Raw genomic sequence first — 17,626 nt, 5'->3', positions numbered from 1 at the left:
ACCCGGCGCCGCGGGGCCCGAGCCCCCACCTCCAAGGCGGGGCTTCTCCGGGCCGGGCCCGCCCCCGGGTCCTCGCCCGGCGCTCGGGAGCGCGGGCGCCGCGGAGCCTCGCCTGCCGTCGCCCCACGGCGTCGCGGGAGGGCGGAGGCGCGTCGGCGCAGGAGAGCGCGCCAGCTCGCCGCGCGGGGCCGGCCCGGGCGCTGCTCCGCTGGGAGCCGTACCAGAACCAGAGCTCCGCAGAGTCCGGGACGTCGCGAGCACGCGCCCCGGGCAGTGGCCGCCCGCCCCCCCCGCTAGCTCCACTCGGACGGAGGAAGCGGGCCGGAGAGCCCCTCCGCGCTTCTGCGCTGCTCGTCCTCTCGTGAAACCGCTCCCCTCGAAGGATTCCCGCCTGCCCTCCTCCTGACCCGTGCCGGGGCCTCGCCTCCACAGAATCTGCAGATTCCCGCAAAGCCTCTCTTTGCCTCCACAGATAGCTCCTTTTCTCCTGTGAGTCATGGTAGCCTCCATGAAGGGCCAAGTGTGTGTGGTGACTGGCGCTTCCAGAGGGATTGGCCGTGGAATTGCCTTGCAGCTCTGCCAAGCAGGTGCCACAGTTTACATTACTGGCCGCCACCTGGACACCCTTCGGTCCACAGCTCAGGAGGTGAGTGACCAGCAGCCCTTCCAATTAACTTGATCCCTCAGCTGACACCATAATATTCCCCAACAAAACAAACTTAGAATAAATAAATCTCACTACCGAGAGAGTTTTACGGAGGGGGGGGGTCACTTCGAGAGTTTCAAGCACTTTGGAATTACAACGAAGTAATTTTGAACCTACGACTACCAGTGTTTTAGGCAAGAGTTACTGAACAAACATTACATACTCACAGCTCTAGTAGATTTCAATAAAATATTTGGAAGCCGGTCGTGGCTGCGCACGCCTTTAATCCCAGCACTTGGGAGGCAGAGGTAGGAGGATCACCATGAGTTCGAGGCCAACCTGAGACTACATAGTGAATTCCAGGTCAGCCTGGGCCACAGTGAGACCCTACGACGAAAAAATATAGATAGATATTTGGTTCCTATGATTTGGTAGGCACTGGACAAACCACTGGAGTTACCAATAGTAATAAAATATAATCTCTGCTCTTAGAAGATAAAGTCCAACAGGAAATCAGATCTAGAAACCAGTCATTTCAATGTAGATATGCACAGATGCTCTAGGCACAATGGGGGTTGTTCATCTAGATGAATAAAATGTTGTTGGGGAAAGTAATCTGGAGGAGGTGATTCCTTTTGTTTGGTTGGTTGGTTGGTTTTTGGTTGGTCTCACTCTAGCTGAGGCTGACCTGGAATTCACTATGTAGTCTCAGGGCGGCCTTGAACTTACCTCCTACCTCTTGTCTCCGCAGTGCTGGGATTAACAGTGTGCGCCACTACATTTGGCAATCCTCCTACCTCTGCCTTCCGAGTGCTGGGATTAAAGGCGTGCACTACCACGCGGGCCTAAAGTGATTCTTGAACTGCATTGAAAAACAGGAATTAGGCCTTCATGCTGGCCCACACCTTTAATCCCAGCACTCAGGGAGGCAGAAATAGGAAAGTCGTGAGTTTGAGGCCAGCCTGGGCTAGAGCCTCAAAAGAAAAAAAGGGGGCTGGAGGGATGGCTTAGCAGTTAAGGCGTTCACGTGAGCACAAGGGGGTATATGCCTCTGGAGTTCATTTGCAGTGACTGGAGGCTCTGGCATCATGCCCGTTCTCTCTCCCTCTCTCTGCTTCTTTCTTTCTCTCAAATAAATAAATATAAAGAAAAAGAAAAAAAAATTTTTAAAGAAATTAAGTAAAGGAAGTTTCAAGAAATAGAGAAAACAATGGGAAGATGGTGAAAGAGTATGAACTTTGTGAGATAATGCAAGGGAGGAGTAGTGAATAAGAAGCCAGAGAGAGGAGTGGAACTTTGATTGTAAGGGGTTGGGCATGTTGCTTAGTGGAAGAGCATTTCTTTATCATGAGCAAGGTCCTGGGTTTGATCATGGCACTGAAACAAAACACCAAATGACCCTGGTAAAGAGTTCAGACTTAAATAAATAAATAAATACAGAGTTCAGACTTGTAATGCCTATAATCCCAACACTCAGGAAGCCTGCCCTGGTTTGCCCATACACATATACACACACAAATAATTTAAATTGCTTTAGACTTTATTTTCTAAGAGGTGATCCTGTTAGAAGACTTCAAACAAATTGTATTTTATTTATTATTTTGGTTTTTCTAGGTAGGGTCTCACTCTGGAATTCACTGTAGTCTCAGGGTGGCCTCAAACTGACTGTGATTCTCCTATCTCTGCCTCCTGAGTGCTGGGATTAAAGGTGTGCACCACCATGCCTGGCTAAGTTGTATTTTTTTAAGAGGAATTGTTTTATTGGGAAAATAAAGATGACATTGTATCTTAGGTTGCAGGATCTCAAAATTCCTGTCTTCATGTTTTGGAAGACTTGGCTCCTTTCTAATCACCTTGGTTACACTCAAGTACTAAGTTTAAGATACTGAACCATCCATATGCATATTGTTCTCACCTCAGACCTCGCTTAAATCAAGCTGGAGTTGAACACAGTCAAGACACTGGATCTTTGAGCAAACATATTACTGCTAACAGAGCCACTTTAAGCTCTTTCCATTAAGCTTTACTCTGGGCAGATCAGTAGGCATCTTAAGGACAACCTTGTCCTGTGTCAATCCTCAAAGGCCAGTTACTCAGGATGGGTTACACGTGACTCTGGAAGCACGACTTGGACTTAATAGCCCCTTGGACTTTTTTATGCCTCTGGTCCATTTGCAAATTGTATTTTAAAATACTTTATTTATTTACATTTGAGAGAATAAGAGGCAAATAGAGACAAGAGAGAGAGAAAGAGAGTGGGTGTTCCAGTGCCTCTAGCAACTGCAAATAAATTCCAGACATATGCACTACCTTGTGCATCTGGTCTTATGTGGGTAGTAGGGACTCGAACCCTGGATTAGGCTTTGCAGGCAAACACCTTAACCACTGAGCCATCTCTCCAGCCTGTAAGTTGTATTTTAGATAATTCATACTGGCTGAGTTATGAAGAATGAAGACAAAAAGACTGAGGTCAAATGAACAGTTAGGACACATTCTGTAGTTCAGGCAAATGAGTAGTAGGGTGGGACTCAGAGCTTAAAATAGTGAATAGACAATTGTGTGGGGTTTTATCCCCCTTTCAGCCTTGATTTTGAGAAATCATATTAAAATCTTGTGGTTATACACAGAAAGGGTGTGATCATGATTGGATGAAGATAATCCAATCAGAAAACTTTAATGCCTGGCAGCTAATGTTAAAATTCAAATTTTGAGAATATGACATGCTGCTGGGATGAAAGGAATGCATAATTAGTATTCATCCTCTTCCTCAGCCTCTTCAATAGAATACATACCAACCTCATAGTTCTCTAGCACAGCCATGTCTTCATGGGCCTCAAAAAGCTCTGCTTCCTCTCTTCCTTCACCCACCTGCCAGTAAACAAAGATACAGTTGGCAAACATCAGGCCAAACTTGTGGTATGAGGCCTTGGCATTGGCTGACATGTTACTTAGCAGACATACTGCTTACTATAACAGGGCCAGTCTCCACCAGGAGCCACAGTGGGAAGATGGTAATTAATGCCAACCTTGAAGCCAGTGGAATACCAGTCCACAGACTAAATGCTGTACTTGGACTAATGGAGGAAATGGCAGTGTTGACATCTTTGGGAACTACATCACCACAGTACAACAGGCAGCAGGCCATGTGTTTACCACAGCAAAGGTACCATTTCACCATCTGAATGGCTGCTACAGAAAGCTGCTTATGGCCAGAGGGAAGTGGAGACAGGGGGTCACGCACCAGGTTGCTCTGGAGCTCTGTCAAATAAATAGAGCTCCATCACATCTGAGGGAGGCAGTGATGGAGGACACAGCCTGGCTAATAGAGTGGTCAAGGTTCGTGTAGATCTCAACAACATATGTCATAGACAGTCTTAGTGTGTACCATGAAGGCACAGCATGCTCCAGGGTTCTGTGGAAAGTAAGCATGGAGTTACAGGGCTCAATCAGAACTGTAGAAACCTGATGGGGGGGTGGGTAAACAGAATTCCCACTTGCGCTTCTTGCCATAATCAACAGAAAGACATTTCATCAGCAGGGAGGTAAACCCAGAGCCAGTTCTTCCACCGAAGCTTCAGAAAACCAAGAAGCTCTAAAGACCTGAGCACTGGTCACACAGCTTGTGAATTCCATCTGAGACATGGTCAGTGGTCTCCTTTCCAATGGTGTAATGTTCCTGGCAGCACCTTCCTTGCCTGTAATGAGCTGCTCAGAGAAAGAGCTGGTGGTAGGCTTCAGTTTAGATTTCATCAATGGCAATGGGTTCTAGGTCTACAAACACTGTCCTGAGCACTTGCCTGCCAGAGCTGGTCTCACAAAGATGCTGTAGGAGCCCCTGTGGTCTTGTCTGGCCATCTGTCTAGACAAGTATAGCTCCTAGCAAGAGTTGCTAACCTAGACATAAGCCTCGTCAACATAAGTGGAAATGTACTCTCTCATGGTGGCTACATGTTAGAAGGGACAGAAACAGATCCAGTTGTCTTCTTAGAGAAGCTGAGAATCAACATAATGCACTCCCACCCCCATCTTTTTGCAAGGAGAAAGAATAAGAATGGTCATTTCAAGGCCTCTCACTGCAAATGAACTTCATAAGCATGTGCCACTTTGTGTGTCTGTATTTTTGTGGGTACTGGGAAATCGAACCTAGTCCATCAGGCTTTGCAAGCAAGTGCCTTTAATCGCTGAGAATTATTCTGTAATTGTCGCGTCCGCCTCGACCAGCAAGGAAGACACAACCACCAGTTGTTCTTACAGCAGTTTATTCAGGCAACTTCAAGCTTCATCTCCTCCGCACTCACTCTGCCCAATCACCCCAGGCAACGCAACCTCTCCAGTCAACAATCTCTCCAGGCAAGCATCAAAAGCCAATGAGCAGCGGTGAGGGCGAGCTCCTCCAAATATGGACTTGTTTGTCCCAAGCATAGAACTTTCCGTCAGGCGCCATCTTTAGGGTTGGCCCGAGGGGCTCTCCACATGTAATAAGGTACTCTTCTTCCTTTAAAGTTGGTGTATGGAGGGCTGGAGAGATGGCTTAGCCGTTAAGGCGCTTGCCTGAAAAGCCTAAGGACACAGGCTCCATTCTCCAGGTCCCACGTAAGCCAAATGCACATGGTGGCGCATGCATCTGGAGTTCGTTTGCAGTGGCTAGAGGCCCTGGCACGCCCATTCTCACTCATGGTCTATCACTGTCTCTTTTTTGTCTCTAGTAAACAAATAAAAATAAAAGTTGGAAGCCGGGCGTGGTGGCGCATGACTTTAATCCCAGCACTTGGGAGGCAGAGGTAGGAGGATCGCCATGAGTTCCAGGTCAGCCTAAGTTAGAGTGAAACCCTACCTCTTGAAACACCAGAAAAACAAAATAAAATAAAAATAGGGGCTGGAGATCTGGCGTAGTGTTTAAGGTGCTTGCCTGTGAAGCCTAAGGACCCAGGTTCTACTCTCCAGTTCCCACATTAGCCAGAGGCATAAAGGTGAGGCAAGCGCAAGGTCATACATGCCCACTAGGTGGCACAAGCGTTCAATTCCAGAGGCTGAGGCCCTGGCATGCCAATTCTCTTTCCCTCTCTCTTTCTCTTGCTCTTTCTTTAAAATAAAAATAAAAAACCAGAAAATACAAAAATGAGGCCCTTGGTTGCACATGTGGTTCTGTACAAACGCAGCCAGTGGTGGGGAAACTTAAAAGAAAAAATAATATAAAATAGTAAATAAATAAAAGTTGGTGGATAGAGACACATTTGTAGCTTTTGAGGCACAACAGGCTAATAGCTTTGATTTTTTGTTTGTTTGTTTGTTCAGTTATCAAGCAAAAGTGTTATTAGAGTGAGGGAAAGTGGGCTAGGACTGAAGAAGGGTTTCAGGTAAGTGGTAAAAAGCATGTGACTTGGAAATGACTACTGACAAGGAAAATGAGAGTTACATGTTTCTAAGAGTAAATGCCATACCTTTTCTTTTACCCTGAACTTTCAGAGTACACTGTCTTATATATGTAAGACCTTATCAAACCTGAGATCCCAATCCACCTTGCTTTGGTGGTGTGAGAACCTACTGTTCCTGGAATTCGTAGAACAAACACCAGAGGGGGGTATTGTCTGCCATGTTGCCCCTGCTGCTGGCTTTGAGTTCTCTATTTTCTTCGGAGTTCCCAAGCTCATTTTAGTAGGAGAAATCAAATTATATCCCATTAGTGTGCAACTGTGAAGTCACACCTCCTTTTATTTTCCAGGCACAATCCCTTGGGGGCCGGTGTGTACCAGTGGTGTGTGATTCAAGCCAGGAGAGTGAAGTTCGAAGCCTGTTTGAGCAAGTAGATCGGGAACAGCAAGGGCGGCTGGATGTGTTGGTTAACAATGCCTATGCCGGGGTCCAGGTACCCTTTTCAGTTTGATCCAACAGCACCTTCCTGACCCTTCATCAACCCCTGAGTCTTTATCCCTATTTGTTGTCTCATTATCCAGCCCTTCACACCTTCCTGCCATCAAATCACCTAATCATTCACCCTCCCACATCTTCTAGGCGATCCTGAACACCATCAATAAATCATTCTGGGAAATCCCTGCCTCCATTTGGGATGATATCAACAATGTTGGGCTCAGGTGTGTCTCTCTTACTTCATTGTGAGAGCCTAGGCTCCCCTCAACTAGGGCCGCCTTCCTTCCTTCCTTTTTTCCTTCCTTCCTTCCTTCCTCTTTTCCTTCTCTCTCTCTTTCAAAGCAGAGTCTCACTCTAATGCAGAGGCTAACCTGAAACTCACTCTGCAGACCCAGTCTGGCCTCAAACACATAGTGACCCTCCTACATTAGCTTCTGGAGTGCTGGGATTAAAGGAGTGCACCACCACAATTGGCTCTGTTTTGTTTGTTTGTTTGTTTTGTTTTTCCCCAATTAAGCAGCAAGACATTTTATTAAGAGCAGATCAATAGTAAAGATTTGAACATGCCAAAGGGGCACTGGACCACTTGAATGGAGAGTACTCAAGGATAGCAATAAAATTAGTAACTCAAAGAATATGTGGTTCTTAAAGATTTAATGAATGATATAAAACTCTCCTCCAGCCAGGCATGGTGGCCCATGCCTTTAATCCCAGCACTCAGGAAGCAGAGGTAGGAGGATCACTGTGAGTTCAAGGCCACTCTGAGACTACATAGTGAATTCCAGGTCAGCCTAGGCTAGAGCGAGAACCTACCTGGGGGAGGGGGGGATACAACTCCTCCAGCCCAGCATGATGACCCATGCCTTTAATCCCATCTGAGGGAAAAGGATGACAATGAGTTCAAAGCCAACCAGCCTTGGCGAAAGTGAGTCCTTGCCTTAAAAGAAAGAGGGCTGGGGAGATGGCTCAGTGGCTAAAGGTGCTTACTTGTAAAGGCTGTCAGTCCTGGTTCAATTCCTCATTGTACCCATATAAAGCCAGATGCACAAATTGGCACATGGCAGGTTTATTTGCAGCAACAGGAGAGCTATCGTGCCCATATTCATTTATTTTTTCTCTCTCCCCCAAAAGACCCCCAGGATTGTTTTAAATATTTTATATTTATTTATTTGCAAGGAGAGAGAATAAATGGGTGCACCTGGGCCTCTAGCCACTGCAGATGAACTCCAGATGCACGCACCACTTTGTGCATCTGGTTTTACAAATATTTTCCCTGATTTATTCTTTCACTTTGTAGCCCCAAGTTGGCCTTGAACTCACAGCCAGCATGCTGTCTTAGCCTCCCAAGCACTAAGATTACAGTTATGCTCCACTACATTGAGCTTTAGAAACCATTTGGTGCTCTTTCCTCTTGGGAGGATGGTGCTTAGAGGTGCACAGAATGCTCCAACATTTGGCATATTCTCTTAGGTTTTCCTGTAATACATCCTTTAACAAAACTAGGCTGTCCCGAACCCCTGGTGATAGAATTGTTTACCTTTATACCAAGATTAGGAAAATACAAAAATTTGCATGTGTGGGCTAGAGAGATGGCTTAGTGGTTAAGGCATTTGCTTGTGAAGCCAAAGGACCCAGGGTCCCCAGGACCCACCTAAGCCAAATTCACAAGGGGCATGTGTGTCTGGAGTTTGTTTGCAGTGGCTAGAGGCGCTGGTGTGCCCATTCTCTCTCTCTCTCTGCTTACAAGTAATTAATTAATTTTAAAAATTGGCATGTGTGAGCTGGGTATGGTGGCGCACCCCTCTTATCCCAGCACATGGGTAGGCAGAGGTAGGAGGATCGCCATGAGTTCGAGGCCACCCTGAGATTACGTAATGAATTCCAGGTCAGCCTGGGCTAAAGGGAGACCCTACCTCGAAAAAAAAAAAAAAAAATTGGCATGTGTGTATCCAGACAGGCTTCAAGGGATTCATATTACAAGAATTAAAAGTCCTGGGCTGGAGAGATGACTTAGCAGTTAAGACACTTGAGAAGCCTAAGGACTCAGGTTCAATTCCATAGTATCCACATAAGCCAGATGCACATGGTGGTGCATGCATCTGGAGTTCGTTTGCAGTGGCTAGAGGCCCTAATGTGCCTATTCTCTCTCTCTCTCTTTCTCTAATAGATAAAACAAACAAAAAAAAAAAGAAATTAAAGAAATGATTAAATTTTTAAATTTAATTTTTTGTTTGTTTGTTTTTTGGTTTTTCAAGATAGTGTTTCACTTTTGCCCAGGCTGATCTGGAATTTACTATGGAGTATCAGGGTGGCCTCAAACTCACAGTGATCCTCCTACCTCTGCCTTCTGAGTGCTGGGATTAAAGGCATGCGGCACTACACCCAGCTAATTTTTTTTAACTTTTAAAATTATTTTATTTTTAGAGAGAGAGAGAGAGGGAAAAAATAGCCCAGGGCCTCAGGTACTGCAAACTCCAGACGCTCACGCCACTTAGTGGGCATGTGCGACCTTACACTTGCCTCACCTTTTGTGTGGCTGGAGAGTCAAACATGGGTTTTTAGGTTTCCCAGGTAAGTGCCTTAAACACTAAGCCATCTCTCCAGCCCTTTATATTTAATTTGTTAATTATCAAAGAATTAAAGAAATAATAAATGAGGTAGAATATCCATCCTTTTAAACCCAAATAACTAGTAATTTACCCCAAGTCCACTTACTGAATGATCAGATTTTCTCAGCTAATTTGAAATGTCTCTTCTATACTATTATTATTAGCTATTTTGTTTCATTGACTTATTTGTGTACTGTTATCAGTACTGTACCTCTTACCTAATGTTATTGTACATTTTAATTCAGGTAATGGTGGGGTAGCGACAGCAAATCCCTTTTATTTACAAGATATTTTTTCCAGAATTTTCCAGGCTGTCTTCATATGTTTATTCTTTTCATTGATCTTTACATTATTTTGTCAATTCCTCCAAAAAGTCTTACTGAAATACAGCTCAAATTAACCCAAATTATGGATTAATTCACATAGAATGGATTTTTTTTTCCCTAAGGTTTAGAGATAGTTTATTAGATTAAGAGAAGGAAAGAGTAGACAGTACCAAGAGTTCCTTCCCATGAGAGGACAGGAGAGGGGAGAGACCCTGGTTGTATGTTTTTATGTCAGTTCTTTTTGTCTTTGAACACTTTTGTCTGAACTTGTTCTTTTAGGTTTTAGTTTTTCCATGTTTACACAGTTTTTAATTTTTAAAGAAGAAATTTATTTTATTTGTTTGAGAGAGAAAGAGGCAGACAGAGGTAGAGAGAGAGAATGGGTGCACCAGTGCATCCTGCCACCACAGACATTCTCAGATGCATGTGCCACGTTGTACATCTGGCTTATGTGGGTCCTGGGGACTTGAACCTGGGTCCTTTGGCTTTACATTCAACACCTTAACTGCTAAGCCATCTCTCCAGCCCTAATATTTTGACTTTTGCTAATTATTTAGGTTAGCGTACAAACTAGTGGGTTTAATTGTGACATATGTACATATCGTTGTACTTTGTTTTCACCCATCCACTCCCCACAGCCCTCCCAGTACCTCCTCATATCTTCAGCTGGTTACCTTTCTTTCCCCATTCAGTTCCTCCTCTGCTTTCCTATTACATGCATTGCATTACCTAATTTCCTGTCTCCCTTAACATCTTTTCTTCCCCTCATGATCTGTTTTCTAGTTTCATACCTACAAGCACACATACATGTATAATTTTAAATCTAGGTTCTACATATGGGAGAAAGTATATAACCAATATTTTTTCTAATTTTTATTTATTTGTTTGTAAGCAGAGAGAGATAGAAAAGTTTTTGGATTTTGTTTGGTTTGGTTTGGCTTTTTTTGTTGTTTATTTGTCTTTGTTTTGTTTTTTGGCTTTTCAAGATAGGGTCCCACTGTTACCAGGCTGACCTGAAATTCACTGTGTAGTCTCAGGGTGACCTCAAACTCACAGTGATCCTCCTACCTGTGCCCCCTAAGAGCTGGGACTAAAGGTGTGTGCCACCATTCCTGGCTGAGAAATTATTTTTTGAGGCAGGATCTCACTCTAGCCCAGGCTGGACATGAATTTATATGTACCCTCTTACCTCAATCTTACTAGTGCTGAGACTAAAGGTGCATATCACCATACCAGGCTCCATATTTGTCTTTCTGAATCTGGCTTATTTTAACATTATGATTTCTATTTTCTTCCATTTCCCTGAAAATGTCATGATTTAACTTTTTCTTTGTGACTGCATAAAATTCCATTGTGTACCTTTTTTTTTAGTTTGTCAAGATAGGGTCTCACTCTAGCCCACGCTGACCTAGAATTCATTATGTAGTCTCAGAGTGGCCTCCAACTCATGGCGATCCTCATACTTCTGACTCCCAAGTGTTGGAATTAAAGGTTTATGCCACCAGCTTCCATTGTGTACATTTTCAGAGTCCAGAGTGCTAACCATTACACCATAGAACCAGCACTATTGTGTACATTTTCATTATTCATTCATCAGTTAATGGGCATCTAGGATGGTTCATGTCCAGGCTATTGTGATTAGTGCAGCAATAAATATGGATGTGCAAGGATCTCTATCTACAGTGTGTTAACTTATGGTCCTTTGGGGTGGGTGGGTATGGGTGGGTGTGATTTTTGTTTGTTTTGATTTCTTCTTTCTCTTTCTTTCTTTCTGAAGCAGGGTCCCACTCTAGCCCAGGCTGACCTGGAACTCACTTTGTGGCCCCTGTCTGGCCTGAAACTCAAATCAATCCTCCTAGCCTGGCATGGTGTGGTACACACCTTTGATCCCATTACTTGGGAGGCAGAGGTAGGAGGATTGCCATAGTTCAAGGCTACCTAGGTCAGCCTGGGCTGGAGTGAAACTTTACTTCAAAAAAAAAAAAAAAATCCTCCTATCTCAGCCTTTACAATGCTAAGATTAAAAGGCACGTACCAGGACTGGAGAGATGGCTTAGCAGTTAAGCGCTTGCCTGTGAAACCTAAGGACTCCAGTTCAAGGCTCAATTCCCCAGGACCCACATAAGTCAGATGCACAAGGTGGCACATGCATCTGGAGTTCATTTGCAGTGGCTGGAGGCCCTGGTGTGCCCATTCTCTCTCTCTCTCTCTGTGGCTCTCAAATAAATAAATACTTTTTTTTTTAATTTAAAAATAAACAAATAAGGCATGCGCCAACATGCCCAGTGAGTCCTTTGGATATAGTGTTCTTGTTGGGGCCTATGCTAGTTCTGTTTTCGTTGTTTGAAGACCCTTCTTGCTGATTTCCATAGTGGCTGTGCCAGGAACAGTCCAACTAGTAGGATCTAAGGGTTCCTCTTTCTCTTCCGTCCTTGCCACCACTTGTTGTAATTTGTTTTCTTGACAATAGCCATTCTTACTAGGATGAGATAGAATCTCAAAGCAGTTTTTTGTTTGTTTGTTTGTTTGTTTGTTTGTTTGTTTGTTTGTTTTTGAGGTAGGGTCTCACTCTAGCCCAGGCTGACCTGGAATTCACTATGGAGTCTCAGGGTGGCCTTGAACTCAAGGCAATCCTCCTACCTCTGCTTCCCCGAGTGCTGGAATTAAAGGCGTGCGCCCCACGCCCGGCTTCAAAGCAGTATTAATTTGCATTTTCTCTATGGCTAAAGATATTGAGCATTTTTTTCAAGTATTTATTGGTATTTGTATTTTTTCTTTCTTTAAAAAAAAAAAGGTTGTTTATTTATTTATTTGCAACCACAGGGAGATAGAAGAGAGACAGACAGAATGGGTATGTCAGGACCTCCAGCTACTGTAAGCATACTCCAGATGCATATGCCGTTTTGTGCATCTGGCTTTACATGGGCACTGGAGAATCAAACTTGGGTTGTTAGGCTTTGCAGGCAAGTGCCTGAATCACTAAGCCGTCTGTTCAGCCTTGTATTTCTTCTTTTGAGATCTCTCCATTCAGTTTATTGGTCTATACCCATAGAGTGTGAGGGTTGGATTTTTGCAGGGTTTTGTTTTGGTTTTTGTTTTGGGGTTTTTGTTTGTTTGTTTGTTTTAGTTTTTCAAGGTAGGGTTTCAGTGTAGCTCAGGATGACCTGGAATTCACTATGTATATTTGTATATTTAGGGTGGCCTTGAATTCATGGTGATCCACCTACTTCTGCCTTCCAAGTGCTGGAATTAAAGCCTGGCTTTTTTTTTTTTTTTTTTTTTTTTTTAATTTGAGACAGTCAGAGAGAGAGAAAGACAGAGACAGAAAAAATGGGCACACCAGGGCCTCCAGCCACTGCAAACGAACTCCAGATGCATGCGCCACCTTGAGCATCTGGCTTATGTGGATCCTGGGGAATCAAACCAGGGTTCTTTGGCTTTCCAGGCAAATGCCTTAACCACTAAGCCATCCCTCCAGCCTACAGTTCTTTTTATTTTTTTTTATTTTATTTATTTATTTATTTATTTTTTTTTTTTTTGAGGTAGGTTCTTGTTCTAGCCCAGGCTGACCTGGAATTCACTATGTAGTTTCAGGGTGGCTTTGAACTCATGGCAATCCTCCTACCTCTGCCTCCCAAATGCTGGGATTAATGGAGTGCACCACCACACCAGCTGATTTTTACAGTTCTTTAGACCATTTTTCTTTCATTTCTTTGGCTTCTTGAGACAAGGTCTCATATAGCCCAGGCTGGCCTCACTCTTACTGTAGCCAAAAACAGTCTTGAAACTCCTGATCCTCCTGCTTCCACCTCCTTCATGCTGTATATAGGCATGTGCCACCAGGCCCAACTGATCTTTACGCATTTCTTAATTTCTTCCCCCTCAACTACTTTATGTTTGCAATCACTTAGATGACAGAGTGCCTTTCTTCCATTATGTCATCTAAAATTGCCCTGTCTTGTTAGCCACTCATGGAGCAATTGAACATTCATACTGGCTCCATTTCTAGTTTTCCTCTCAGAATGTGGACCCTGCCTGATTCTCCAGGTCTGCAGCTGCCCCACTGAGGCCTTTCCTCTGCTGATAGCAGCCACTGAGGGCACATGGAGCAAGCAGCATGGACCAGCATTAACACATTCATTCCTCCCACTTCCCTACCCTACCTTCTAGAGGCCACTACTTATGTTCTGTGTATGGAGCACGTCTGATGGTACCAGCTGGCCGGGGGCTCATCGTGGTCATCTCTTCCCTTGGGGGGCTGCAGTACATGTTCAATGTCCCCTATGGCGTGGGCAAAGCTGCGGTAAGGACCAGTAGCATAGAGTTTGGGGAGGTATAAGTCAGTGATGATATAATTTGGGAGGTACAGTCCCCACTGTTCAGACTGGCTGATCCTCCCTCTCCCTCTGCCCCATGCACAGGCAGCTCCTTTTCTTGAGCTCCCCTCCATTTGCCAGAGTAGGCATGAATGGAGAAAGCTGGGCCACAGAGACCTCAGGGTTCCTGAGAAGGTCAGGGGCCTGGATGTCCTCATTGGACTCGGGGAGGGCAGAAGAGGAAGGTGACATAGTCAGGCCCTCTGTCTCTCATTCTGCTTTCTGTCCCTTCACAGTGTGACAGACTGGCTGCTGACTGTGCCCACCAGCTACGGCACCACGGAGTCAGCTATGTATCTCTGTGGCCAGGGATGGTGCAGACAGAACTGCTGAAGGAGTACATGGCAAAGCACGAGCAACCTGAGGACCCTGTGTTGAAGCGGGTGGGCAAGGGAAGGGAGAGGGAAGTGGAGAATATGGGAATCAGCCACTCCATTCTCTGACAAGACCATGAGTTAACATTACCACATATCAGGTGCTTACTGGAGCAGGCACAGGCATACACATTTTTCTTTTAATCTTGTAAATCATCTGATACTAGCTCCTTTACACATAGAAAAACTGCCGAGCATGATGGCACTTGCCTTTAACCCCAGCACTCGGGAGGCAGAGGTAGGAGCATCTGTGTGAGTTCAAGGCCATTCTGAGACTACATAGTAAATTCCAGGTCAGCCTGGGCTAGCACAAAACCCTACCTTGGAAAAAAAAAAAAAAAAATGAAAAACGGAAACCCAAAGAAGGTGAGAACTTGATCTAGGCTAAAGTTGTAGTTCAAGGACAGAGCATGTGCTCAGCATTTACAGGCCTTGGGCTTGATCTCCAAAAATGGAAAAAAAGGAAGGAAGGAAAGAAACTAGTTGCATATTACATGTCATAACTGAGAAGGCTATGTAGTTCCAAATCCCAGATACTAGTCTTGACCATCCAGACACTAGCTAGTTCTATCAGACCCTTCCACTTAGGAAAGACAGCAAGTCCTGGGGGTTAGGGCACGAGTTCACCTGAGATGAAGAAGGTTAACTCTGGTGCCTTTTAAGACATGGTCCTGCATTAGGTCTGAGGCCTTCTCCTGTAGCAGAAGCTAAATGTGGGGAAGGCTTGGGCAGTGTTCTTGGAAATTAATCCTTTACTTCTCAACCCATTTTCCAGTTCAGGTCAATTTTCTCATCAGCAGAAACCACAGAAATGAGTGGCAAATGCGTGGTGGCTTTGGCAACAGGTGAAGACACTGGGGCAGCTGGTAATAAGTAAGGGCATGGAAATCTGCAGGGTATTGGCAACCAGCTCCTTGTTTGGGTTTGGGAGGTGAAGGAAGAATGCGCTTGTCTTTTCTGTGTCTCTTGGGAGCTCAAAGGATCAGTATTCCTAGTTTGAGGTTTGTGAGCCCCATAAACTGGCTCCTGAGAGGTGTGGACAAGAGTCTTCATATGAATCTAAAAAAGCCTTTCTGGCCTGGCATGGTGGTGCATGCCTTTAATCCCAGCACTTGGGAGGCTGAGGTAGGAGAGGATGTTCCAGGTCAGCCTGGAGCTACAGAGTGAGGTCCAGGTCAGTCTGGGCTAGAGTGAGACCCTACCTCAAAAGAAAAAAAAGAAAGAAAAAGATGAAGAAAATAAACGTCTCCAGGGCCCCAGAGCCCACGCTATCAGACCTTGCTTAACACTCTGCACTACTCCCATGTCCACCATCTCCAACCGCATGCTTACCCACAGACCCCAATATCCTGACCTTGAGTGGAAAGGTGCTGCCATCCTGTGACCTCGCTCGACGGTATGGCCTTCGGGATATAGATGGTAAGTGTTCTGACTAAGCAGGGTTTGGTTTGGTTTGGTTTTATGTGTGTATGTGTATGTGTATGGTGTGGATGTGCACCAGGGTCTTCTACCTGCAAAGAAATGTCCTTAGCTGACATTTTGTACTGCTCCCTCCATTTTTTGAGCATTGGGTGTCTAAGGAATGAGATGAGAAGTGAGGGCTAACTGTTCTTCTCTTTTTCCCAGGCCGCCCTGTCCAAGACTATCTTTCTATAAGTTCTGTTCTTTCTCAAGTCTCCAGCCTGAGATGGTTGGCCTCCTACTTGCCCAGCTTCCTCCGCATGCCCAAGTGGATTATGACCCTCTACACCAGCAAATTCTAACCTGACCCCGTATCCCAATTCTACTACATACTCTTCCCATTCAGGCCTGGGTGGTTGGGCCTGTCTGAATGTAATAGTCTTTCTCACCTACACAAGGCCTTGATGTAAAGAGAGGGCCACTGTTGGGCATCTGTGGTAAGTTCTAGAAGCCCTGATAGATCCTCTTTGTGCCTTGATTTTCCCTGTCCCTACGTTTTAATTTGTGCCTCAGTATTAAAAAAAAGAAAAAGTAACTGAATAGAAGCCAATAAAGGTTTCGTTTCCCCTTCAGTGTGTTTTGATTGCTGATTCTGTACTCAATAAAAGTAATCGATACTTGATAGAAAAGTGCAAAGATTATAAAATGTGTACATTCTCAAAGGGCTCTGAACCTAGAGTAAGGCCCCTGTCCTAGACCTGCTGTGCTTTCTGTTGCGAGGCCTCTTACCCATGCTCAGCTGAGGAGCTGTGGGTTCCTTCACAGACCAAAGGACCCAGTCTCACCTGCTTGCACCTGTTTATTCCACCATCTCTTCAGGGATACTTGCTGCCTTTACTTGGGCTGAGCTCTGTCGACACAGGCAGATTCCTTGATGTCCAACTTCCTGGAATTAGGGGGGAAGAGACTGCCTGATTCCAAGGAGGGGCAGAGGCACAGCTGACGACAATGATGCAGGCACACGTCCTTCCTCTTGGAATAGTAATTGCTTTCTGCAGAACTGATGGTATCACCCATTCGGTTACCTTTCGTGCTGTGTGACTGACTGCACTGCCACCCAGAGCAAAGCAGCTTCAGGAGGCCAAGGCAGGCCTCGTGACAGGTAACCGCGGCATAAACATACATCAGTTCCAAAAATGGGAAAAGGTTCCAGGAGACTCTGGACTTCCAATGACACTGCCAGGTGCAGGAAGATTTAAGCAGAAGTTTGGCATGATCTGACATATATTTTTTAAAATATATTTATTTATTTGAGAGCGAGAGAATGGGCTCACCAGGGCCTCCAGCCACTGCAAACAAACTCCAGATGCATGCGCCCCCTTATGCTTGCCCAGTATCAGTCTTTCCAGGGATGACAGTGTAGGTATGGGCTGTGGAGAGATCACAGGAGTCAGCATCTACAGACAGGACCTGAGCCACTGCTGCAGTGTCATCCTGCATTGGGAGCATGAGGCCAGCAGCAGGCACAGAGCCAGGATGTGTATCAGCAGGAGAGGAGCCAGACTGCCTGAGGTTAGCCATGGTACGACACCAGGGGCTAGCTGAGTTGCAGCCTACCCCTACTGGAACAAATCAAAGTGTTTGCCCAGTTCCTAGAAGATGGTTGATACCCCAAAAGAGTTCAGAAAGAGTTGAGAGACTTGTTTTTCAGAAGTGACATATTCACCTGGCTCAGAATCCAAAAGATTTTGAAGGTTATACAGTGAAAATCTCCCTCTGTCCCTTCCCCCAAGTGCCTCGGCCCCAACCTTGAACTCATTGTTACATTCTCTGTCACAGAGGGGACACACCTATACATCCTAGCATATTCTGAGAGTTGCTTGTTTGCAAATGGCCTCTTTCTCTGACTGGGGGTTGTGCTTTCCAGTCTCTGAGGCCTGGTCTGGCTTTGTATCCCACCCTTCTAAGCTAGGTAGGATCTCTGAGCCTAGAGTCCTCCTTCCAGGTCTTTACACAGCTGCTGTTG

General features: G+C 45.2%; 1 protein-coding gene across 1 annotated transcript; it reads left to right on the top strand.

The window, feature by feature from the left end:
- The first annotated feature begins 223 nt into the window (after positions 1–223).
- Positions 224–16,232, top strand: Dhrs1 (dehydrogenase/reductase 1). The gene is made up of 8 exons (XM_004661833.2): positions 224–646; positions 6,369–6,512; positions 6,659–6,738; positions 13,620–13,752; positions 14,062–14,208; positions 14,975–15,044; positions 15,538–15,618; positions 15,826–16,232. The coding sequence occupies exons 1-8, from the start codon at positions 497–499 to the stop codon at positions 15,960–15,962; spliced, it is 942 nt and encodes a 313-aa protein (XP_004661890.1). The 5' UTR covers positions 224–496; the 3' UTR covers positions 15,963–16,232.
- The last annotated feature ends 1,394 nt before the right edge of the window (positions 16,233–17,626 follow it).

This window comes from Jaculus jaculus, chromosome 7, assembly GCF_020740685.1.
Source record: "Jaculus jaculus isolate mJacJac1 chromosome 7, mJacJac1.mat.Y.cur, whole genome shotgun sequence".
NCBI classification, from domain to species: Eukaryota; Metazoa; Chordata; class Mammalia; order Rodentia; family Dipodidae; genus Jaculus; species Jaculus jaculus.
Note: the sequence above shows the minus strand (reverse complement) of the source record. Positions and strands in the feature narration are given on the sequence as shown.

Excerpts from the sequence above, each read along its gene's own strand:
- Dhrs1 (XM_004661833.2), top strand. The coding sequence starts at position 497 with ATGGTAGCCTCCATGAAGGGCCAAGTGTGTGTGGTGACTGGCGCTTCC. Across the intron at positions 6,513-6,658 it reads ATGCCTATGCCGGGGTCCAG|GCGATCCTGAACACCATCAA; the intron begins GTACCCTTTTCA and ends CACATCTTCTAG. Across the intron at positions 6,739-13,619 it reads ATCAACAATGTTGGGCTCAG|AGGCCACTACTTATGTTCTG; the intron begins GTGTGTCTCTCT and ends CCTACCTTCTAG.